Consider the following 25265-nt stretch of genomic DNA (forward strand, 5'->3'; position numbering starts at 1 on the left):
TACACCGGGGCAACTAGAAACGCGTGGGAAAGTTGAAACGGTAGATGTAGCTTTTAGCGGAAGTGAATAATCACTGAGATTATTTCTAATATAGTTTGCGGTAGTACACAATGCCTCTCAAAAATAATTACAGTGAATATTCACTTCCATTAAGAGATACACGTACTGTTTCAACTTGCACCGGTGTACCTTAACTATGATGTGTACTATCAAAACATTAAACAGGTGGATAACCTGTATACAAGCTTTTGCTCTGACTTTGAAATTCAATAGCTGAATCCCCTAATTTTCAATTAATGTTGTACTAAGCACCTACTTATTGGAAACCAAAACGTTTAATTTGAGAAAAGTCACAGTATTCTATTTTGCAATCATTCTACGAACACGCTGTAAAGTACATAATGATGATGCATGGTAATTTAATATTAGGGTTGTCCTCCAAATTGGAGATCAAAGAAGTGCCTACGGTATGATCGTTATACCCCTTCCTCCCCTACTTCGTTGACATATTAACCAACATTTTGTTCAATATTTAAAGTACCGTCTTCTGACAGGCAAAACAACTGCCTGTTGCGTTATCATAAAATGCAATCTTCACTTTCTTCTCTGCTTCAGAAACCTAACTTAAAACTATTGATAGAGCTACTGAAAAAAAAAAAATGCATTTTTTGGCAATTATTTTATCCCACAACATGCATGGCGTTTTTGTGTACTATACTGAGGTGCAAATCAACCAAAAAATGTGTGACGAAATAGTGTCAGTTCCTATTGTAGTCGATGTCGATGTAAAATTTAGTGTACATTGATCACAGCAAAATAACTCAACATTGATCAGCGCAAGGTAGTTAGAGGAAATTCTGTCAATTCTTAACCATTAAATTAAATTTAAATACATTATCTCATGCGTAATATGAACCGTGGTCTGATTATGCTATCATGAATTGTCGCGAGTTTTGAACCATAACCGAAACATTGAAATACTTTAAAAAAATAAGATAAAGTATAATAATCAAAAATTCAATTTTGAGTAATTCTACCTAATACTGCGGTCGTGTCTAGGACACAACCCTTAAATTTTTTTTCGAGTACAATCTTTAGGACCCTTAAGAATTCAGTAAAAAATATAAAAGGGTTAGGTTTCACTAAATTTTAAAGAATTAGAAATTTGTTTTCATATTACCTATGCAAAATTGACCTTTTTTTTCAAAAATCTCATAGAGACTACCACAAAACAACATTTCCCAGAGTTTCCGTCGTACAAACATTAGTGCCCTTAGCTATCATTTGGAGGGTAAGCCCCCAGGTTTCCTGAGAAAGTGAAATTTGGGGCCACTCTAGTGAATAATCACTACACATTAAAAAATCACCATCTCACCCCTTAAACAGGACATACTTACATATTTGATTCAATATCACTGACCCACACGGCAAACTACCAATGCATACACTCAAATCCCGTGTAAGTCTCGTGAATTTTACGGAGGTCATATCGCTTGAAACCGACAGCGTAAATTTCGCGCCCAAGTACTGCAATCCTTTGACTTCGAGCTGCGTCGTTTCAGGAGGTAACTGCGAATTTCCTATCTCCATCCGATCCAGGAATAGTCTAACACCTCCAAAACCATTTATCACAGCTTGCAGAAACCCCCCGGCACCGGTGATGAAATTGGTAGCTCCATTGTCAAGCCCTCGTTCCACTTCATTCCACACGCAGAACGGTTCCCGCACGTAGCCTTTGTAGCTTCTTTCGAAATTCTCCAAACCTTTCACCGTTTTGCCCAAATCCAAATAGTTAATGGCATGCATGGCCCAGGTCATTGCCGGCCCGGATCGTCTGGTGACTGATTCGTAAAACCGCAAATCGTTACCCCGAGTATCGGCATCCATTCCGGGGTACTGCAGAGGATAGCCCAGCAGCACGGTGTCCGCCTGTTTAATGACTGTCCCCAATTGGTAGCCCTCGAACTGGGGATGATAGTCATTTTCGGTGTCATAAAGCAACTTTACCTGTCTCGCCAGTGCACTCCAGTTTCCGCTGGTGGAGATGGGCGGCGCCACGTCTTTGTCCAGGTTCATCGGATTTGTTTTATTACCACTATCGGCACCGTTGTCGTCGTCGCCGCCTTTGCTGCAGAGGCATTTCGTCAGGCTGTAATGATGGGATTAGTGAAGGGTCTCATCGGAAATCTTAATATGATCACAATATTTAGAGCCACACGCGGGAACGTGATGAAAGGGGATGGCAAAGGACGAGGAAGGGCGTGTAGTTCCCATCATAGCATCGTACGGATGATGCTGAGGTGCCTGCAACCGAGCGACATGAGAACGATGATGATAATGATGCATGACTGCCGTGCGCTGACCACACCGCGTGATAGAACTTCTGCTAGATTCCCACCGGAAGTGATGCCAACTGATTTATTGATTGTTTACATATTTTCATCGTGATGATAGGTTCGCAATTGGCATCATTGTCCGGTGATAGGGGAATGAAGGATGCTATGAATAAAGCTTCTGCCTAGTTCAAAATCAGATCAGCTCCGCAGTCTGGATCAAGGCCCCGAACAAACAATAATGACATAATGAAAACGGTTTCAAAACGATTCGTTCACGACAGCCGGTCGTCAGGGATGGTTATGGGTTGGGAAAATTATTTTCCCATGTAAAATCAATCACCGAAGAAGGTCGGTCGCTGTGTGCCGGATCCAGTGATGATACCATGGACGATCAAAACGAGACCGTGAATTATAGACCCTAGCGGAGGAGCATTTTGACGGTTGCTGGCAGTCAATCGCAGATGATAATTGTGTAGTACACACGACCACCATCCAGGTCTCGAGGAATGGATTAAGAAATGGGACGTTTTATGATTTATTTGCTTTGTTCACGAGAGCAGATTCTTCCGCTCCTATGTGCATGGTTGAGCCGATCGAGTCGACGAGATCAGGTCGTAATCGGATTGGTAACGGTTTCGGGAATGCTGCCTAATGAAAGGGTTTGCGTGCGACAGGTTCGGTGGGCTTGGACAGATGGATGTTGGTTTTACCGCTCGATGATCGTTCCGTTTTTAAGATTGTTGCATTCGGTGGGAAATGTGTTTGCGATTCTCGTTGGTTCGTGAATTGATTCGATGTGCTTGAATTGCGTTCTTTGTTTTCCGTCTTTTGTGTTGTTTTCTGGTTGCATTTTTTGTCTTGGATTGGAGGTTGGATTTTTTTGCTATCTCATTGCATTGTTTTCTGAGTTTTGCATTTGCTATTTTTCATAATCTAATGAATGATACCATACTTTCAGAAAATTATCCTTTTGTACAGTTCCAGGACAAATAGCGAAAATGATTAATTTTAGACTTGACCTTCGCCGATTTGCATAATTCCATAGCAACATGTGAAAAGGGCTTATGTGCCGGTTGAAAACAATGACTCTAAGGCTCTGAACCATTTGGTGGATTATTTTAACTTTTGGTTAAAATTTGACAGATGAAAAGTTATCGATTAACCCTGCTATCCGAGCATGGTTATTTCTGACAGACAAGAAGTTAAATTTTGACAACCGTGGCTCGAAAACCGGTCGATCGACAGCACGGGGATTTTCGAACATAGAAAATAACTTTCGAAATGTCACTTTTAACCACGAGTTAAATTTAACTCGGCAAATGGTTCACAGCCTAAATGTCGATTTCTCGCGGATAAGGACTCATTTAGACAAACCGACATCAGCATCTGGTAGCAAATATTTATCTTTTTTTTTCAGCTAAAGAAAATAATTTTTATTTTATGTTCAATCATATAGTTTACCTCAGAACTTTTGATTTAATTTTATACGTTGGTCTGCCAAAATTCTGAGCTTGTTGGTGATCAATTGTTGGAGTTGTCGTAAATGATCTTTCCGCAAATTAGCTTCGAATAATTTCAAATGAAGGTCATTGAGGACATCGATAACTGATGAATGGCTGAGTTCATTTTGTTTGCTGAACATCGAAAGTAATGTTCTTAAGAAAATTGAATTAGAAGCATTGACGTCTCATTGAAGCTAAAAGTAGGCATCAATGCTTCATCGATGTTGTCATATATTTTTACTGAATTATATTGTTTGTATTTAACATTGAAACAAAGAGAATAAACGCAACTCTAAATTGAATACCGTAATTCGGGGGCAAATTGATCACATAAAATGTGAATGTGGAAATTAATTCTTACACGCCACCCAACCAAAGGATGTAAGATTTGCTTACAATTATGAGGGATTCATCATCGCAGGATGTTAGTGGAGACCGCAAGAATGGAGAATGAGATGTACGGAGTTACGAACCAATACGAGAAAATAAAGAAAGGAATATGTAGAATGTATTAGTGAGTGAAATGAATAATGTCGAAGAAAAAAAAAAACGTTTCTGACTGGACTCGAACCACGAACGTACTACGAAACCAGGAAAATTTTAGAGATCTTCGTTGATATTCATGGATTTTCAATAAGATATCCATAAAGTCCTCTGGATATTTTTCAAGAACTAGATTGATCAAGTATTATGTTGAAGATTTGCAAGTGTACAAAAGTTCAAATGCTATCAAAAGCCTCTGGGTCTGCCTCTACTGCGATGTTCGGCTGGATTCCAGTCCAGTGCTTGCTTGCAGATTTCGTTTCCGCTCCGTCGTAGTGTTTAGCCGACCCACCTCCACTTCTGTTCACGAATGTCTGTCTCTAGCGGCTTCTGATGGCACAAACGATGAAGCTCGAAATTTGAGATCCAATTGTGGGGCCACCAGGCACGAATTATGTACCGCAGGCATCGGTTGATAAACACCTGCAGCTTCTGAGTGTTCTCCGCTGATACACACCATGTTTCACTGGCGTATAACAGCACAGACTTCACGTTAGAGTTAAAAATTCGGATTTTGGTGCGTCGACTGATCTGATTCGCTCTCCCTACATTTCGCAAAATGGCAAAAGCAGCCCTCGCCTTCTTAATCCGTGCACCTATGTCGCTCTTGGTGCCGCCGTCCGACGCTATCTGGCTGCCAAGATATTGGAAGCTTTCGACTTTCTCCACTGCCTGCCCAGCTATCGTGAAATTGGAACGGTATTCCGTGTTGACATCCAACGATTTGGTCTTGTTGACGTTGATGGTTAGACCTGCTTCAGATGAGCGTTCCACAAGGTCGTCGAGCTTACTCTGCATGTCAGAGCGCCGTTGTGCTAATAACGCAACATCATCAGCCAAATCGAAGTCGTTGAGATGCTCCATGGTAATAGGCTGCCACAGCAACCCACGGTTCGGTACACGGTCAACGGCTCTGTTCGAGCGAGACAAGTAGAGAAATATCGATGCATGTGCATCCCTAGTAATGGAACATTTTCTCTCTACTTCTCTCACCAAGTCGAAGTGGTAGTATACTCACACTACCAGTGTCTGATCTCCCTCGATCACCGGTCAGCTGTGTAGTACATAGAGCAGTAGATCATTTAGAGTATAAAAAACCGTCGCGGAGTAAATACTTCGTTTTCGTTCCCTTTTAATAAACTTATTATCAGTTAATTGTTCGCGTTAAATAAAGTGTATTTTGTTTTGTAAAACGAATTTAAGTGTTGTGTCCGAAAAGTCGGTTTAACGCGCGAACATTTGGTCCTTCGAGCCAGATCTGTCGGATCCCCTTTCGGACACAGACCACGGACAAAAAGTGTTGCGAATAAAAACCGTTGAAGTGATTCAATTGTCGCAAATTGGTGAATTGCACCGTTCTCCTTACGGTGACTGTGAACTTAAGCTGTTGTGGACAGTAGAAAGTTAAATTTTGTTAGAAGAAACTGCCAAAAAACGTGTAGGAAATGCGCGTCTGAAGAACAATTGTGTGCTTTGTTCCTGCCGCGGAATTGTTCGCGGTGCCATTTTGGTCGTGCGACATTCTACTCGCGGCGCCATCGCGAGACCGCTACGGAGCCATCGTGAAGCAGCTGGAAAAAGCACGAGTTCGGAAGACATTTGGCAGGATTAGGAAGCTGGATGCCGTATTGAGTTGGGAAGTATTTTCAAGTGCATCAAACATTGGCCTAGTGCATGTGGCTTAAAATTATAATTGGCTAAAGCAAATAAATTATGTAAATTCCATGCGAGTATTTCTTTTCATTGGCAAGTAGCATTCCTTGTGTCCATCTTTGAATGTTGGTCTCAGAAATTGTGTCTCCTTGCTGCTGTCACCTGTTGGGTTGCAAGAAATTAAATTTTTGCTTCGCGAGACCGAATTAGTGGAACGTCGAGTTGATCGGGAGTGTTAGTGCATTGGTGATGCAGTATTTAAATTCGAACAGAATCGAATAGGATCGATGCTGGTCACAGTGACAGTGAAAGTGTGGATTTTGCTGTGAAGTGAAAAGTAATTGATGTACGCCAAAATGGTAGCTGATATGCGTGCATTGACGAAGCGTGAACGGCAGCTGTTGAACTCCTTGGAGGGAATCGAGCGATTTGTCGAGAACTATGATCTATTGAAAGATGAAAGGAAAGCTGTAGTTCGCCTTCAAGTTCTAGAAGTGGTTTACAAGGAGTATTTCGAGGTCCGGAGTAAGATCAACCCAAGCGAGGATTCAGAGGTAAAGACGAACGATGACCAGATCGAAAGGCTCTCAGCGATTTCGAAGATCGCTACTGTGACATAAAAGCGGATCTTCTCGAAAAGATCGATAAAAAATCTGCATCTCGAGATTTGACAACAAATAGCTCATCAGCAAGTGGCTTCCCGAAAGTCAAACTCTCGGAGATCAGGCTTCCGACGTTCAGCGGGAACATTCGAGAATGGGTCCCCTTCCGTGATAGTTTTCGTAGCCTCATCGATTCCAACACCCAGCTGATGGAGATGGATAAATTTAACTATCTGTGATCATCTTTGTCTGGTTATGCACTGCAGGAGATAAGTTCAGTGGAGCTTTCTGCCGCTAATTACAGTGTAGCATGGGATGCTTTGCTAATCCGCTACGAGAACAAAAAGCTAATAGTGAAGACCCACCTCGACGCACTTTTCGCTGTGGAATGACTGAGGAAGGAGTGGACTCAATCACCTCATTAGTGAATTTGAGAAGAATCTTCAAATGTTGGAGAAAATTGGCGAAAACACAGCGGATTGGAGTACAATATTGGCGCACATGGTATGCAGTCGCCTGGATGCTGCTACCTTGAGAATTTGGGAGACTCATCATCATTGTTCCGTGCTCCAGTCAGTAGCTCCAACGAAAGCCAATCGCGAAGATCAACGATCATCGAAGCCAGCAGTCTGCCACGCTACCGTCAAATCATTTGGAAAATGTCACTTCTGCAATGAGACATGGCATTCTGCATTTCATTGTGCGAAGTTTATGCGGATGAAGGTTGCTTAGAGGAATGAAGCCGCCATGAAAGGAAAGCGGTGCCGGAATTGCCTCAATCCTAGGCATTACGTGAGGACCTGCGAGCGAGGAGTATGTCGCCATTGCCACCAAAAGCATCATTCCATGTTGCATAGTGGAGCAACACGATCCTCCGTTCCCAACTCATAGTCAATACCTTCGATGCAATCCCGACAGCAGCAACAATCACAAGTCAGATCAGCACAACCGAACCAACAGCCACAAATTCCCAACACTGCTACCTCTGCTAACTCGCACACACAATCAGCCACAGAACAAGCAAACACTAGCCAAAACCTCGTTGCACTTCCCATCACTCCTACACAAAACATACTCCTATCAACAGCACTTATCAAAATCCAGGATCGATTTGGGAATTCGATGCTGGCTCGAGCATTATTGGACTCATGTTCTCAGCATTGTTTGATGACCAAGGGCTTCTCGAACAAGTTAAAGTTCCGAGAAAGTCCATCATATCTGTCGGTCCAAGGCATTGGACCCTCCCAATCGATGTCTACCAAAATAGTTACAGCTCTAGTAGGTCCTCGGTCCAACCATGCCTTGCAGTATGTGGAAGAGATGCAATTTCATGTATTGTCGAAGCTGACTGTATCCTTACCCACTGCTGCCATCGATCCATCAAAATGGAATCTTCCTCAATCAATGTTCCTTCCTTATCCACATTTCTACGACCAGGTCCAATTGACTTAATCATAGGAGCGGAATACTATATGGATCTTCTTTGTAACGAGCGAAATACGCAAAATATGGTGTTTGGATGGATAGTTTCCGGACGAGTACCAGACAATTCAGAAGGAAGGTTAGTATCGCTAACTCATGTCTGCTCTACAGCTGAAATTCAGGATCAGCTTATCAAGTTCTGGGAACTAGAAACATGCAGATCATCCAGCATCCAACCATGATCTCGTCGATTACGTTGAGGAACAGTAGCGGTGATAATATACATCCTTGCCTCACACCGGCGATTACCCGAATCGGGTCAGACAAAGCTCCGTTGTTTAACACTCTGCATGAGAAAGCCTCGTACTGCGCTTCACAAGTTTTCGTGGTTTAGTCGGTCGAAAGCTTTTTCGTAGTCAATGAATACCAAGTACAGGGACTCTTGGAACTCATTGACCTGCTCCAAGATGATGCGGAGCGTGACAATATGGTCCACATAGGATCTTCCAGCACGTAATTCTGCCTGCTGTCATCGGAGAGTTGCGTCGATCTTCTCCTGTATCCGATTGAGGATAACTTTACACAGAACTTTGGGAACAATACACATTAACATGATGCCTCGCCAGTTGTCGCATACAGTTGGATCCCCCTTCTTGGGGACTTTTACCAAGACGCCCTGCATCCAGTCGGCCGAAAAGTCGCGGTGTCCCAGATATTGACGAATAGCTGATGCAACATTTGTGAGGATAGCATGGGGTCAGCTTTGAGCATCTCTACTGATATACGATCGACCCCGGAGCTTTGTTGGACTTCATACTTCGGATGGCTGCTTCTATCTCCTGCAATGATGGAGCCTCAGTGTTGACGCGAGTAACGCGCCTCACCCTTGGCGGATCATGCCGAGATGTTGATGGTTGGTTGACCGTTGAAACTTCGAGAAGTTGTTCAAGGTGCTCAAACCAATGTTTCAACTGGTCAGTGGGGTCGGTCAGCAACTGTCCAGTCGCGTCTTTCACAGGCATCCTTGGGTTCATCCTTGTCCCGTTCAGGCTTCGTGAAACATCATAGAGTCGTGAAACATCATGTGAGATTTAATGCATACTTCAAAATCCTGAATAAGATTACTCAGATTCTGAAAACATAAACTTTCATAGGGCTGGAAAACAAATTCAATTCCTGCAGCTGAATTCCGGGCAAAAATTTCATCGAAAAGAAAGAAATTCCTACTTACACCTAATAAGTATAAATTTCTTTCTCTTCCATGAAATTTATGCCCGGAAGAAATTTTTAAGATTCTGGAACGAAGATCCCACATTTGAAAACATACAAATAAGGGATCTAAGAAAATTTTCAGGGTTCACGGGCTTGATACTCTCGAGTCCCTTTGAATCTCGAAGGGGGTTACGGCAAGGTGATGGACTTTCGTGTCTGCTATTCAACATCGCGTTAGAAGGTGTGATCAGAAGAGCAGGGATAGACACGAGCGGTACGATCTTCAGGAAGTCCATCCAGCTTCTTGGCTTTGCTGATGACATCGGCGAAACAGCACAAAACTTTGAGACGATGGCGGAAACGTACATCACACTGAAGGCTGAAGCTAGGCGGCTTGCACTTGCCATCAACGCATCAAAGACAAAATACATGAAAGGAAGAGGTTCTAGGGAAGACAATGTTAGCCTCCATCCCGGAGTTCAGATTGACGGTGACGAAATCGAGGTGGTCGATGAGTTCGTGTATTTGGGTGACCGCCAAAAATGACACCAGCAGAGAAATTCACAGACGCATTATGGCAGGGAATCGTGCCTACTTTGGACTCCGGAGGACGCTCCGGTCGAATAAAATTCGCCGCCGCACGAAGTTGACTGTCTGCAAGACGCTGATTAGACCGGTGGTCCTATACGGCCACGAGACCCGGACTATGCTCGTGGAGGACCAAACGGAAGGTGTTACGTACCATCTACGGTAGAGTGCAGATGGATGACGGAACGTGGAGGAGGCGAGTTTACCACGAATTACACCAGCTGCTGGGAGAACCATCCATCGTCCACATTGCAAAAAATGGGCGACTACGGTGGGCTGGGCACGTCGTAAGAATGCCGCACGACGACCCAGTGAAAATGCTTCTACAAAGCGACCCAACAGGAACAAGATGGATCGACCAAGTAGAAGGCGACCGGCGGACCCTTCGCAGACTACGAGGCTGGCGAAGTGTGGCCATGGATCGAGTAGAGTGGCGACGACTTCTTCGGACAGCAGAGTACAACAAGGCCTTAGCCTGATTGGTAAGCTAAGGAAAGGGCTTGACTCGTGATTCTGGAATTTCATCTTGAGAGTTTCAGAAGAGTTTTGAAGCGAACTTAAAGGAAATTCTAAGGAGTATTCTGAAAGTTCTGAACGAAATTCCACTTTGAGGAGATCTTGAAGCGAAATCTATGGAATGCTTCCAAAGTAAATCTGAGGACCTTTTGATTCCAGGAAAATACTCAGGAAAAGTTTTGTTAAGAATTCCTAGGTAGATCTGAGAAGAATTCAAATGAGGAAAGCTTTAATTTATTTTTAAGTAGAGTTCTAGAGTAAAAAGAAAACTCAAAAGGTTATTTGAGCATAATTGCTAAGTAAATGAGGATAATTCCATTTGAATTCTGAGAAGAAATTCAACGGGATATCGAAGCATGACAACAGAGAGGCGGATAAAACTTTATTAATGCTTTGGAATATTGGCAAGGAATAGTGAGGAGAGTAAATTTACATTTTAAGGAGAATATTATAAGAATTCTGTAGATAATTCCAAATGAGTTTTCACCATTATTTCAGGAACATTATGAGGAGAATTCGATGGCAGTTCTGAGGATAAATAGAAATTTAATTTATGGTGCATTCCGAAGGAACTCTGAGAAGATTTCCGAGGGAATTCTTAGGAGAGCCTGAATGGAAAACCATGGAGTATTCCAATGCAATTCCTTTTGAGAATTTTATGGAAACTAAAGGGAGAATTCCATGAGAATTCTGAAGCATAGTTTGAGGAATTCATGAGCAGATTTCAAAGGTTATTTACGGAATAATTCCATCGAAGTTTTGTAGAAATACTATGATAATGTTGTGGAAAATTCCAAAAGAATTCGATGTTTATTGCCGAGCAAATTTGAGGGTGTTTTCTATAGATAATTTTTATCAAAATTATATGGGTATTACCGAAGATGGACTTCTATTTTTTTTAAAAGAAATTCTTAAACAAATTCCAAAGAAATCCTGTGAAAGGTTCTGAGATAAATCTGATTTGAAAAAAATAAGATTTTGTGAATCTAGATTAGTTTTTAGTTAAAAAAATTGTTAGGTCTTATAAAGGGTGTCCACGATGAAATTGCCACACACAAAATTGATTCGCAAAATTCGAGTTTTCATCCGATTGCCATCAAATTTTCAGGGATTGAGAAATAACTATTAAACTTCATTTTACCATTTTACTCGTATTTTATTTACAGTCCATACGCAAATGTCCGCACCTTGGCCTTAACCCCGGCCATAAGATTCTGCACAACCTGTGAATCAACCGTTTTTTGCATGTAAACCCATACTTTCTTCAGTTCCTCGACTGTCTTCACTACCTTAGGTCGTTTAAGAAGGTGCTGCTTCATAATCGCCCAGTACTTTTCGATGGGGCGGAGCTCCGGAGTGTTGGGAGGGTTGAACATTTTCGGCACGAAATTGACCTTATTGTCCGCATACCACTTCAGCACGTCCTTGGAGTAGTGGCATGAGGCCAAATCCGGCCAGAAGATTGTTGGGACGTTGTGGGCCTTCAGGAGAGGAAGCAGACGCTTCTGGAGGCACTCTTTTATGTACACCTGTCCGTTCATCGTGTCCTGGGTCACGAAAGGTGCACTCCGCTTCCCGCACGTGCAGATGGCTTGCCAAACCAGGAATTTCTTCGCAAATTTGGACATCTTCTGAGTGCGGACATGCTCCGGAACGCTGAACTTATCCTTGGCCGTGAAAAACAGGTTGCCGGGGATCTGTTTGAAGTCGGCCTTCACATATGTTTCGTCGTCCATGATGCAGCATTCAACTTTCGTCAGCATGTTGAGGTACAACTTCCTGGCACGGGTTTTGGCGGACTTGTTCTGCTTCTCGTCGCGATTAGGGGCCTTTTGTACCTTGAACGTTCGAAGCCCAGCCTTAGTTTTGGCCTTCTGGACAAAACTTCGGCTTAGGTGCAGCTTCTTAGCCACATCCCTAACGGAGGCGTTCGGATTTCGGTTGAAGGCCTCAACTACGCGGTTGTGATTTTTGGTGTTGTACGGAATACTTTTTCCTTCACTTCTGGGCTTCCGATCGGTGGTCAACCGTTCCTCGAACCGCTTAATCACTCGCGACACCGTGGAATTCGCAATTCCCAACGTTTTAGCGATGGAACGATGCGAGAGATCCTTGTTCTCGTGATGAATGCGCAAGATTTTATCACGCACGAGCTGTTTTTTCGACTCCATTTCCGCGAGTTTTGATCACAGGACTTTAAAACTTGCAGGATGTAAATAATGCACTATGAACTAAATCCACCCAAATTTTCATTAAATTCTACCCAACGGTTAAAAAGTTAGAGCAATTTCATAGTGTGGCAATTTCATCGTGGACACCCTTTATGAATGTCTCGAATATGGATTATTCATATAAATGTTCCAAATGCAGGACTTTTTTAACTTATTTAAAATAAAAATTTGATTTATATTATATAGACCTCTTAGCAGGGTTCTTGCCTTTTTTAAAATTTTGAAAAGATACTGAATTCAAACAATTTTTTGAAACTTCAGGGCACTGGTAATTTTTGAGATCTGCGATTTGTAACCCTCGTCTAGGGTGACAATTAATAACCCAAACTTTTAACTTATTTACCATGAGCGTGTGCCTTGTCTGTTATGATTTATTTTTATTTTGGTCGCACGCTAGGCAACAAAACATGTTACAATGTTTTAATTTGTTGTTTTCTTAGTAGATCCCGCTAAAAGCAAAGGACCGCTGCTAAGCAGCCAAAAGTAAAGGAGAGGGGACACTCGGCACAGACCGTGTCTGGAGCCGACGTGAAGCAGAACGAACAGCAACCGCAGCCGCTATCGTCGAAGGGCCCCACCGAGTGTCACCGAGAATTAGCAAGGATCTCCATCCAAATTCGAATCCGATTCGATTCCAAATTCAATCCATCCAAATTCGAACGTCTTTGGGGGAAGTACTCTGCTCGCCACTTACAGATTTAAAGCAGTTTCCGATGTTTACAAATTTGAAGAATTTTTCTTCAAGACTCCGAGACTTGCCCCCTCTATTTTCAACCCTGGTTACACCCTTGCTCATAATAACAATTTTTTAGAAGTTGCTTAAAATATAAAGCCAAAAACTACTTCAATGTGCCCTTTAAAATAATCACAAAACATGAAATCAATGCATTAGGTGTTAAGTAACATTGATCGATTCTCTAAATCGACGTTCATCAGGATTGAAAAATTGACAATTTTGAATAGGAATACATAGAAGAAGTCTTTTCATAAACCGTTTCAACCATACCCGAAAGAGTTCAAAAAGCTTTCAACTTTAATTCAGTACGTTCAATCATGAAGATAGGAGTTTTCAAATTATGAATTACACATTCAAATAGGATAATCCATGCCAATCATGAAATGCCTCGTTGGCCCCCCGCATACCCGTCTGCAATTCCATTTCTTCAACATCAATCAATCCGCTTTCCGCTTTTCCTACCTTTGCCAATTATCAATCCCTCTACCAACGCTGGATGTCACAACATTTGATATAAACCAGCCGTCAGCTGTGCTAAGTGATCGATGTCCCCCACCTTGCCTACTCCCATGCAGGGCTTGTTCAACCGCAGACGAAACCGGTAACCTGCGTGATAATCCTTTGGCGTGAGAGGGATCCAATCACTAGCATGGTATGTGGAATGATAAACTTAATGGTCCACCAATTATGATGCAGTAACCTAAATCATTAAGATCAAAGGAGCGTCGTCCTTGGTAACATGTCGCTCAGAAGCAAACCACACACTGCACCATTGATGGGAATCACGTTGGAATTGGAGATCATCTATCTATGCATCGAAATGGGAACCGGCGGTGGTTGTTGGAATTTAACAAACACCGCTCCCGTCAAAGGGCTCTGTCGGGGAACAAGCCTGTCTAAAATCCACTTACTCGCCAAAATACAGCGCATAAGCCGCGATCACGTTGGTGTATGCGTTGTTGGTAACATTTTCATGATCTTCATCCGGTCCCATCACCTCTGCGGAAGAAACGGAAAAGAAGAGTATGGCGGTCGATTAACTGTTTGCGTTTTATGTGCACGCCATCAATGCCCAACAAAGTCGTCATCATCATCATCATGGGAACCATACTAATACTGACCCTTGATGTCGAACAGCCCTGTAACGGGATCGGGCGAGATTCGGCTGGCCCAAAATTCGGCAATTGCCTGAGCCATCGAGCATCCTTGGTTGCGCAACCAGACGAGGTCTTGCGTGGCGGAAAAGTACTGCCGCAAAGCGAAACTTATATCTGCGGTAATGTGGTGTTGAAATTGCGCCACTTCCGGGCAGCAGGGTTGAGTCACCTCGACACCCGACGAAGCGCTTTCCCAGGGGTATCTGCGGAGCGTGCGTAATGATTCGAAATTAAGTTGCGGTGGTTGTTTTGATGTCATCTGATGTCATACTTTATTCCACGATAGCCACCTGCTTCGGCGTTCCGCCGAGCAGCTTCCATCCTTCGGTATCTATAATCAACCATCATCTCGGCAAATTCGCTCTCGATTAGATTTACCACCGGGAACATCCAGAGCTCCGTATCCCAGAACGAATGTCCTTCGTAATCAGCCAGATTGGAGCCACCGCGACCAAGTCCCGTTGGACTCAATCCACCGAAGAGATAAGCTCTAGCCGACGACGATGCCATCCCAAGCGGAAAGTTACTTATCAAATAGAACACGCTTGCCCGGATAATTCGTTCAAGGTTCGGATTGCCCTCGGTTCTGATATCAAAATCGCTCCAGAAGCCTCGCCAAACGTTGCTGTGGCGACGCAGCAGCTCATTGTCTTCGGTGAGGATGGCTGTGAAATAAAATCACATTCGTAGCAGATTATTAACCTGTGTGTTACAATTGCACGAAAGGAGCATAATTCCCATTAGCATTCGCCCGTTATACCTCCTACTCCCCCCGTTCCTATTGAATTTGAAAAATGATTCGCATTAGACCTTTGTTGTTTATGACCCGTGCCGCGGTTGTAAGTTTGTGATTTTTATAGCGCTCGGTCGACGGTCTTCCTTCGGAAAGCTCGGATTAAAGCGCCTGGTGCGGCACGATATCCGAACGGATGGCGGCGGCCAGAGTGTGGCGAAGGAATTATGGGTTATTATAAAAGGAAGAACCGAACCGTGAACGAACTCCATGTCGACCGACGAAAGGAATGGGATTTATTTTGTTAGTCTGATTTCGACGTGAAATAAGCATAACGAGAGAGACAGAGCGATAGAGAGAGAGAGAGAGAGAAAGGCGAGCAAAAAATTGAAACTCAAGTGAAATAATTTTATCAGCTCGGCAACGTGCACGAATAGGGCGACCATGGCACCGTGCGACGCTATGGTTCTAGGGATGCTACGAATTTTCTGAGAATCTATATAAGTAATGAAGTTTTGCAAACAAATACCAGTACAGTTTTCAAATCCCTTAAAAAATCTTGCAAATTTTGACGTTTTATAATTTTTTGCGGCTTATAACCTATTTTGGTTTTTCAAGCGTTGTATTTAATATCTTGAGAGCTGTTTCTCATTTAAATTGTCTGGATGTGCTGGCTTTTTTAGACTAATTTGGCAATTTTAAGGATAATTGGGCCATTTCAACTCTCTATTTGAGAGGCACTAGAAGTGGGTGGTACACATGGAGATCGAAGTAGACCGCGCTGCGAAAATGACGTGTTTTTCGTTCTAGTGAAAATGTTATAAATTTACAATTTCATTTTTAAAAAGTGTTAATTTGAAAGCACAGAAGTGATGTTGAAAAGTGCATTAAGTAAAAATTTTCAAATTCTTATCCGTTGCATGTGGTGCCGACTGTTCTAACCTACGCTTAGTTACGCTCAGCTAAGTTTATTTACCTTTTCGTTCCTCTGTCCTCGATAGGAAATATCCATCTATTTCAAGACGATCATTTCAAAACACTACTGCTTGATTGAAAGTTTCTGTACATTATCAATGGTGTATATTTGCATCGATAATGTATTGGAGCGGAGCATATCATGTGTAAAAATAGCTTCGGAATGCTTGCGTTCTTGAAATGGGCTACTGTAGCTGCGGTAGACCTGTCCCTTCTAACTCCCGGGTTCAAGTTTCTAGCATTCATAAGAAATGATTGCAGGCAGATTTTATCCATAATGCCACTGCCAGACAATGGGAGTTAGGCCAAGGGCGAATTTTCATTCTAATCTACGATTCCACATACTATTAATAACCTTTTACACATGAGAACCTCCTATCGATCAGAATAAATTGTACATATGTTTAGGATCAACAAACATTTTCAGGCGCAAAGGAGCAACAGGATCGAGCTGATAACGTTTCTTAATTCCAAAATTTGAAGACTGTTTTGAATAATATGTTTGCCCATTATAGCAACAATGGATAGATAAACTACTTACAGCTTCTATTTATTAAATGCTTGATATAACGATTGCCAGCAACGCCGGCTGGGCGTATCCTATGGCTTACCCTCTCTACTAACAAAAATCCACCCTTCCCGTGACACTTATGAGGGGTCGTAGAGTTCTCTGCATCTCTCTTAAGTAAGTGTCGGACTAACATTCCTCCCCTTTCCCCACCAGATGCAAGGACGTGGCCAGGGCAGCTCTGGTCTGTTGGAGGGAGACACATCATTTATCTAAGAGGTAGTAATTAATCACACATTACTATCTAACAGCAACGGATGAAGGTGAGTCTCCTTCTTAACAACAGTTTGGAGCTCGTATCACCTACGGCATTGTGCAACCTGGTTTATGTTATGTTATGCTAGAAATGGGTGGTACACATAGGAAATGCATCAAAATACAGACAGTCCAACCTATGATTTTAGAGAGAATCGAGCCAAACATGGTTTCAGATTAGCTTAACACCATGAGCACTGTTCTGGAATAACTCCAGAAGCCCAATGTTTCAGAGTCTCGCATTTTGCATATTTTTATTAATATGAAACCTTATCACATGACCGACTCTATGAGACGGATAATAACTAGGTAGGCCATGACTTTTCATACACATTTCCTGTCAGTTGGTGAAAGATCATTTTTGGATTCAGCGCCGTGGGTGATTTGCCCATAGCTAATATCGGCGGATTTTCACATTTCTGGCGATCTTGCCAGGAGACGAACCTGGAATCTTGGAGACCACCGATAGGTAATAAAGGGCAAATCACCCACTTGCAAGGAAAATTGGAAATTTGAACGCGACCGGGACGGCCGTTCTGAGAAAACAAGTGAGGACGGATTTTCACAGGTGTGACGTCGGTCAAGCCCAGCAAAAAGAAGAAATCGGAATAGAAACGGATTGCTCTGGTCAGCCACAGACGAGGATGCAAAAATGAAAACACTAGCTTCTCGGAAAATTTGCATCCTCTATCCCCAGATTCCAGTCCAGTATCTGTGGGATTTGTTCGAGAACTGCAATGGGCACGGTGATTGGACAGCAAATCTGTTGCTAGAAGAGCAAAAGACATACGAATTCGAGACAGCGGATAATTTGGAAGCCGGTGCGGTTGGTGGCCTACTCGCGTTTGAATGTGATTGCAATGAAACAATGGTATCGCAAGTGCCTTCCGGTGATCCCTCCGGTAGTGGTGGTGGTGGAGGGGGTTACAAAATCGATCTGTCTACCGTCAGCTCGAAATCACCCCGGAACACAACGAAAAGAAAAGAAGATTTGCAAAATGATCCCGAAGTGCTGGAAGTGACGTTGGGAATTAATCTCATAAGCCAGCTACACGCCACTTTCAAGGATAAGCAATGAACGAACAAAGGTTTTCATGGCTACTGAAATGGCAGAACAGTTGTATTTGTCGTTCTTGGATTCCATGTACAGCTGCAGGAGGAAAACAAGAATTTATGAAAAAAGATGCTTGATTGGCACAGCAAATGGAAGCGAAGGAAAAGTATCCCGTTTTGTTCAAAAAGACCATCGAGGATTCCCCCAACCTGAACTACATTATGGAAATGGAGTACGCCCTAACTGCGTACCGAAGCGAAATCAACGGCTGGGCTAAGCAAGCTCCGCAAGATCTGACCTCGCATATGACTCGTCAAAAGCTAGCCGAAATGTATCCTATCATTGACGAGAAAGTCCTGGCAGAAATCCTACATGCCCACAAATTCGACACTATAACCGTCCTAAACAATTCCATTCCGGAAGAGCTGAGAAACCAAATCGCCCGAGAACGGGAAGCCCTTATGAAGCGAGCAGAAGCCGAAAAACAGAAACCACTTCCTTCGTCCTCAACGTCGCCGCCTCCAACGGTCGAGCAGGTACCGTCATCCAGCGAAGACGACATCAATCTTCACCTGAAAACGGCCGAAGAGTGCCGCAATATGTCCCAGGACCATCAGGAACTGAAAAACGAATGCCACGAGAAGGCACGGAATGCCATTCAGTGGGGCATGGCTGGGGTCGCCAAGTACTATGTCCAGGTTGCCCGGCTTCATCGAACACCAAAATCGATATGTCATCATGGAGGTGCACAAGCTGACGCTGAACAATGTGGAAGTGTTGGATTTGCACTATCTACACTCGGAGGAAGCGCTGCAGTGTTTAGAGATTTTCCTAATACAGCACGCCAGAAAGTTGACCCACCGGGCGCAGCAGTTCAAAGAACTGTTCATCATTACAGGACGCGAGTTGCACTCAGCGGATGGCATACCGATCATCAAGCACCAGGTGAAGGCTATGCTGCGGGACCTGGGATTGAGGTAACAGGAAGCGATGGATCAAGATTCAGTTATTCATTATCATTAATTATTGTCGAAAAATACTTTTTATAACTTTTATACCAAAAGAGAGGGAAGATATGAGATGGATAATAACTGGTAGGTCATGACTTTTCTTACACATTTCCTGTCAGTTGGTGAGAGGTCATTTTTGGATTCAGCTGCTGCACGGGTAAGTTGAACAATAAATAGCTGCGCCGTGGGTGATGTGCCCATAGCTAATATCGGCGGATTTTCAAAGACTCTAGAAAGTTTATCCTTTTCTTGGATATCGAATGTACGCATATAACATTCCTTACTATTACACTTTTATGAAATTTATAGTTCCATAATTTAATAATTCCACGTTCATTCACCAATGCAACGGCGACAATTCACCCCCATGTACCTTATCCCAAGTCCACATCCAATCTGTTAAAAAATTATTGTCCTTAACCTCGAGTAAGCTGTAACAGTTGGGGTACTCCCTGCCCAGCACTAATGAGACCCCCCTCTACACTACCTCAGGGTCGGCATGCGCGCTCGAATATCACGGCCAAGGAAACACTCGAATATCTAACACACACAACACTTGTTTAGCTATAGGCACCTTTATTGTTCCCTCTTTCGTCCCACTTTCGTCCCACTTTCTTATTAGCTATCTCCTACCTCGTTTCGCCTGACGTTTCTTCTAATTCTTCAGCGCGGGCCCGCTGTTGGTCCTTCCACAACCACTCCTTCACCTTCCTCAGCTTCCTTCTGGGTACTTTTCACAGGCGTGGCGATGGGCCGTTGGTTAGTATTCCCGGATACCTTCGTATCGGAAGATGCTTCGTGTCTAACCGCGCCGTATGCCGAATGACGGACACTACGGGGTCTGACCACACCGTGAATGAATTGCCAGCGGTAAACTACGGGGTCCTGGATGGTTCTGCACCTCACTCTCCTTCTTAATTTTTTTTTCACGTCCTCACGGTTTTTTACTGGTTTTCGAACTTGCTTGAACTAGCTTTACGAAGTATCGCTGTTGAGTATCGCCAATCAAAAAATTCTCGACGATGGCGGCTGACCTATCCTCTCTCCTCCTCGCTGAGCCATCGTCCTTCCGCCCTATTTCGCCTCATCATGGCCCCATTATGCCACCTCCTAATGGCCTCCAAATCCAGTAAACCGTGCCATCTGGTGGTAGGTAGCGGATCTTCCTGTCGTTTAGTGGTGTGGCTGTGTACTGTTCAGTGGGTGATTTTGTGGGCGATGGGTGGTGTTGGTAGCTTGTATTCAAACCTTTCCTTGGCATATTGTAATACATAAAATACGAAACACTAATCGCGACAATCTCACTAATTTCAGACAAACAGACACACCACTGGTTACAAAGCCGTGAGCAGTCTTGTTAGCGGTCACGGTAGTCGACACATTTTCTGTGATAATTGACTGCCTTTGCCTCCGACACTTGCAAAACAAGCTTTCATAGTACAGTACCAAACTAAAACGTCATATGACAGGCTCTGTCATACGACACTGTCGCCGAAGACCGTCACGAATGTATGTATTTTAGTTTTTATCATAATAAGAGCTGCTGATGGTGTGCTTGTGTGAATTCTGAAAATAGCAAGCAATGATGTCCTAGTAATAATATTTCTGATCAGAAATGATCTGATTTACACCACATTGAGGAATTAGAACGAAATCACACATGTCATATGATAGCTATTTTGATAATTTTCTTTTAGCTCGAATGTTATTTTACCGCTCGTGTTGTGTGAGAGAGACGACGGTAGAGCATGAGTGTTCGAATACAAACAGACTGTCGCGCACGACAACGAAGCGAGTGTAGTAAAAAACGTCGACTGTTTCAACCCCTGGCCGTGAGTATTCGGTTCCCGTTCTACTAACTTTAGTCATAAGAAATATAGCTATTATACATTGAATTACGGCTCCGCAAAGCTAACGCAATTGAGTCTTTACAGATATATGATATTATAATTATTTTTAATGATAACTGTTCAATTTTCTAAAATCAGGATCTTCAAATTTGTTCTCAATCAAAGTCTCAGAATTTAGAGAATTTTTGGTAATTTTGGATCTTGAACTTCTGTCTCCGGAATCTTGAAATGTTTTGGATGTTTGAAATTACTAAATTACTTATTTGAAACTTATCTCATAATATCTTTGCAAATTTCACTAGGATTTCCTTAGAATGATTCCGAAATGCTTTCAGAATTACTTTTAAATTCAGGATTCCCCTTAACAATCGTATAATTCTGTCCAGTATTCTCTAGAAATTTGGGAATCTTGGGCAGAACACTTAATGAATTCGCTCTTCTCTGGTGGAAATTTTATCTACATTTTTATTCGTACTCTTAATATTAAAATAAAAATGCAGAATTATCTTAATAATTCACTTGAAATATTTCTGGAAAATATTTTGGTATGCCATTTAGAATAGAATTATACCAAATAATGATATCCAATCATCTCAAAATTCCATGAGTTTTGCTAAAGTCCATCCAAATATTCATGCTCGAAAAAAAAAATTCGCTGAATTTCAGTAAGTAAACTTTACTTTTGGTGAGATCTCAGTTAAATTGCAGTTTTTATTGCGCATTTTGCACCATATTCACTGTGCAGAAATTTTCTGCACAGTTGTCTAATATTTTCGCACACCCAGCGTACACCTATCTCTTACTCACACAAACGTAGCCTAGCTATGTCAAAGAGAAAGATCGGGCAATGCTAATTTTATAGTCTCTTTCATTCCCCTACTGTTACCATTTAGCAACAAGTGTGACGTCAAACTCACTGTTCCATTCGAATGCGAGCGAAGGAAAAAACAACAAGCTGCACATTGCCAGACCTCCTCTCCTTGTCTTGGATAGCCTAGTTGGCTTGTGATTTGACAGATCGTGAGAAATTTTATTTTGTTTTGTTTTGGTTTTGATGGTTTGCTGCTGCACTGTCTGACATAAGGATTAATTAGTATTAGTGAGCGCGCAAGCATAACTGTCACTGAAATCTTCTCGCAGAAGTCTAAAAATTCGTGCAATCAACAATAACTACGACAAAAGATAACACTCGATGGTAAACTAGATTCACCTGGCAGCGTTCCATGTATCACGAATTGTTTCAACGTAATGGATATTGAACATAAAACATAGCAGACTACGATGGGCTTGGCATGCTGCACATATACCGAAAGAACCGGAAGATCCACGCAGACTTCGCTTATTGTTGGCTTTCAAAACATCTCGATGTATGGCACGGAAAAGATTGACCATCTCGAGATTCCCTTGAGCATCCCTATACCCGTCCCAAAAGACCTGCCATGTTGCTCGGTATATATCACTTACCATCAGTCAGCTCTTGGCGGGCCAGGCTGGCACTTTCATCAGCCGTCATTATAAATTTGTACGACACCGTGCGCTCGGACCGTTTCAGTGTGAGCTCTTCTGGAACATGATTCCATAAGACACAGACGTGTCGCTGCTGGTGCTGATGGTCGGGATCCTCCAGTTCCACCGTGGTTCCACATGTTTGGTACACCTTAACTGAATATTCATTGCCAAAGTTCATTGCTGTCCGTTCCGCGTCAGAGCTAATGAAGGTGGTGTTGGTCGGGTTGAATGCGATGTCTTCACTGCCAGGAAAGGTGATGCTCTGAATTATGCCGATGTGGATATCACCTGGGAGATTGAGATCGTTAATATTAAGGCATTTTCATTGCTTCGAAAGTTGAGTTAGAAATTATGGCTGTTGATCTAATTGCAATTCCATAAAATGCATCTACATATGCTTGCAACTAATAATTCATCAAACAAGTAATCCCACACCGGTGATTACCATTTCTAGCATCATGATTTGTCGTCTCATTATTTATACATCTGATTCCATTCCCGATCACAGCTCCGTCATATTCATAGCAGTCCCCATAGAATTCCATTTCAATACCAACCTTCGCCATCGAGCCGTTCGATCGTGAATTGATTGACGATCGCACGATTGTACAATTGATGGGGATAGATCAGCTGCACTACCCTGAAGCTATTATTAGGTCCTCGATAATCGGCGCAAAACGTGCCCGTCTCGAAGTCCATCGTCCATGGCGGCGGCGGTTGGTTCCCACCGGAGAAGCCGTTTTCGAAGGGCCGCCCTGTTCCTCCGAGACGAATGTTGGCAATGTTTGCTATTCTCGCCCTATGACTCAGCCCTCGGTGACCGTTGTACAAACCGTTCATGTAGATCGCATCACCAAAGACCGTAAAGCCGAGATGTCCGTTGGCCAGGGTCGGAAGCAATCCTTCATCATCGGTGCTGGACGGCGGTGATCTGAAAGGGACTCGGTAGAAAGGGAAGGGAATGATGCGTGTCAGAGAGGTAGGTAAATACATGTGAGAACGTTGACCGTTGGTGGAGTGCAGGTGCAATTTCACTTTCGTTAATCCAGTTCAGAATATTACATGATTAAAAATGCACATTCATAATCAGCACTTCCGGTTAGGGGTTGATCCCTTTTTATAATGTTCGGGGGAAGGTTCAACTGCGATGGGATGGATTGGGTTTTTGTTGCATAAGATATTAATGTGGGAAAATATGATGTTTTATTTTGGTGCTTAATGGAGTTATGATGTACATATGAATGCAAATATGAACTTGTTTTAGGTGTGCCTTAAAATAATTAATGTTGAGCTGTAGAGCATAGGGTTTCATCAATTGTGCTTTTAATCAAACAGATAATTGGTCTGCAGATGATATTCTACTGTCAACATGAATGCCAAGATAAGCTTATTATTTCGATAACAATTGAACACGATAAACAACTACAAAACTAACTGATCGAGGGAAAAATAGCGAGAGTACATGGCGTATGGAAAACCAAACGAAATAAAAATCTCTCTTCAGTTTTCCAATAATGAGAAACACTCAAAGTGGTCAATTCGTCTTACAAATAAGGGATTTACACAATCACAATTTTAAGTGAACAGTTAACTATATGTTTCATGAAAATAGTTATTCAACGTTCTTGATATGCCAAACTTATACCATCCAAGTAGAAGAAAATATCTCATAGTCATACAAAACAATGATCTTGATACCAAAGGATAGTCTGCTTTATGAAAAGGTCCAATCATCTATCAAAGACACAATGAGAACCTTTTTTTGGACTGACTCTAGATGTGTCCTTCAAGCAAGCAAGATTCAAGCAACCCCTACAACTTGGACAACGTACGTAGCCCATCGAGTGTCAAAGATACAAACTATCACCGAAAAATGTGATTAAAGGCACGTACCAGGACTCGAGAAACCCGCAGACCTAATTTATAGGGGAGTTTCACCTCAGGAGATCTTGAACAATCGTTTTTGGTGGCAAGGTCAGAACAGTGGCCGAAACTTATGCCAAATTTCGGAGAAGGAGCGGATAAAAACGTCGTACAGTTGTGTCAAATGTAGCTCCATCGTTCGCCGATTTCAATGAGGAATATATCGGAAAATTCTCCACTTACACTGACATGATCCGCCGCACTGCACATTGGCTACGTTTGATGGATTTACTTCGCAAACCAACAACTAACCGGACGAATGGATTTTTCCTATCCGTTACTGAACTTCGGGAGGCGGAGAATGTTCTGATTAAGCGAGTTCAGAAGGGATGCGAGTTGTGACAAGGAAAGGCGGGAATTCAACAACCGTTACTACGAAGCCAAGTCCTTTCTCGTAGACCAGGTGAAGGAGATGAAGGAGCCATCAGAGCAAAACATGCGGATAAATGAATCGTCGGTACAAGGTGCTCTTGATCATGTGCGCTTACCGCAGATCAAGTTGCAGAGCTTCAATAGCGACATTGATGAGTGGCTCAGCTTTCGGGATCTTTTCACCTCCCCAATACATTGGAAGGCAGACCTACCTGAGGTAGAGAAATTCCACTATATAAAGTGATGCCTGGAGAACCGAGGAGCTTAATCGACCCTTTAAAAATATCCAAGGCGAACTACCACTGTAGCATATGATATGCTGCTAAAGCGCTATAATAATAGCAAGCAGCTGAAGAAAAGGCAGATTCAATTGCTGCTATCATTGCCTGTACTTTCCAAGGAATCCGTTGGGGAGTTGCATTCGCTTTTGGAACGATTTGAATGAATAGTACAAGTTTCGATTTTTTATGTCAACACATCAAGCCTTGAAAGCAGAAAGCTAAAGGTTTTAATAGTGA

At 42.7% G+C, this 25265-nt stretch overlaps 1 protein-coding gene, 1 long non-coding RNA gene and 1 pseudogene across 2 annotated transcripts in view; 2 read left to right on the top strand and 1 right to left on the bottom strand.

The window, feature by feature from the left end:
- The window catches only part of LOC135707717 (uncharacterized), a 335458-nt gene that overhangs the window by 190406 nt on the left and 119787 nt on the right, over positions 1 to 25265 (top strand). The gene's annotated exons all lie outside the window — the stretch shown is intronic.
- LOC135707667 (protein-glucosylgalactosylhydroxylysine glucosidase-like) lies at positions 1372 to 23608 on the bottom strand. Its single transcript, XM_065229519.1, has 6 exons — positions 23010 to 23608; positions 22408 to 22740; positions 14770 to 15163; positions 14463 to 14701; positions 14253 to 14340; positions 1372 to 2149 (listed from the first exon to the last, which is right to left on the bottom strand). Exons 1-6 carry the CDS (start codon positions 23443 to 23445, stop codon positions 1372 to 1374), a joined length of 2268 nt encoding a protein of 755 aa, XP_065085591.1. The 5' UTR covers positions 23446 to 23608.
- On the top strand, positions 17121 to 19064 carry LOC135707668 (uncharacterized; annotated as a pseudogene).

This window comes from Ochlerotatus camptorhynchus, unplaced genomic scaffold, assembly GCF_037179485.1.
Source record: "Ochlerotatus camptorhynchus isolate MF236.1 unplaced genomic scaffold, CSIRO-AGI_Acam_v1.1 ptg000316l, whole genome shotgun sequence".
NCBI classification, from domain to species: domain Eukaryota; kingdom Metazoa; phylum Arthropoda; class Insecta; order Diptera; family Culicidae; genus Ochlerotatus; species Ochlerotatus camptorhynchus.

Coding starts and splice junctions, on each gene's coding strand:
- LOC135707667 (XM_065229519.1), bottom strand. CDS start 23,445: ATGTATTTACCTACCTCTCTGACACGCATCATTCCCTTCCCTTTCTAC. Junction 14,702..14,769: donor GGTGGCTATCGTGGAATAAA/GTATGACATCAG, acceptor CACGCTCCGCAG/ATACCCCTGGGAAAGCGCTT. Junction 14,341..14,462: donor AGGGCTGTTCGACATCAAGG/GTCAGTATTAGT, acceptor TTTCTTCCGCAG/AGGTGATGGGACCGGATGAA.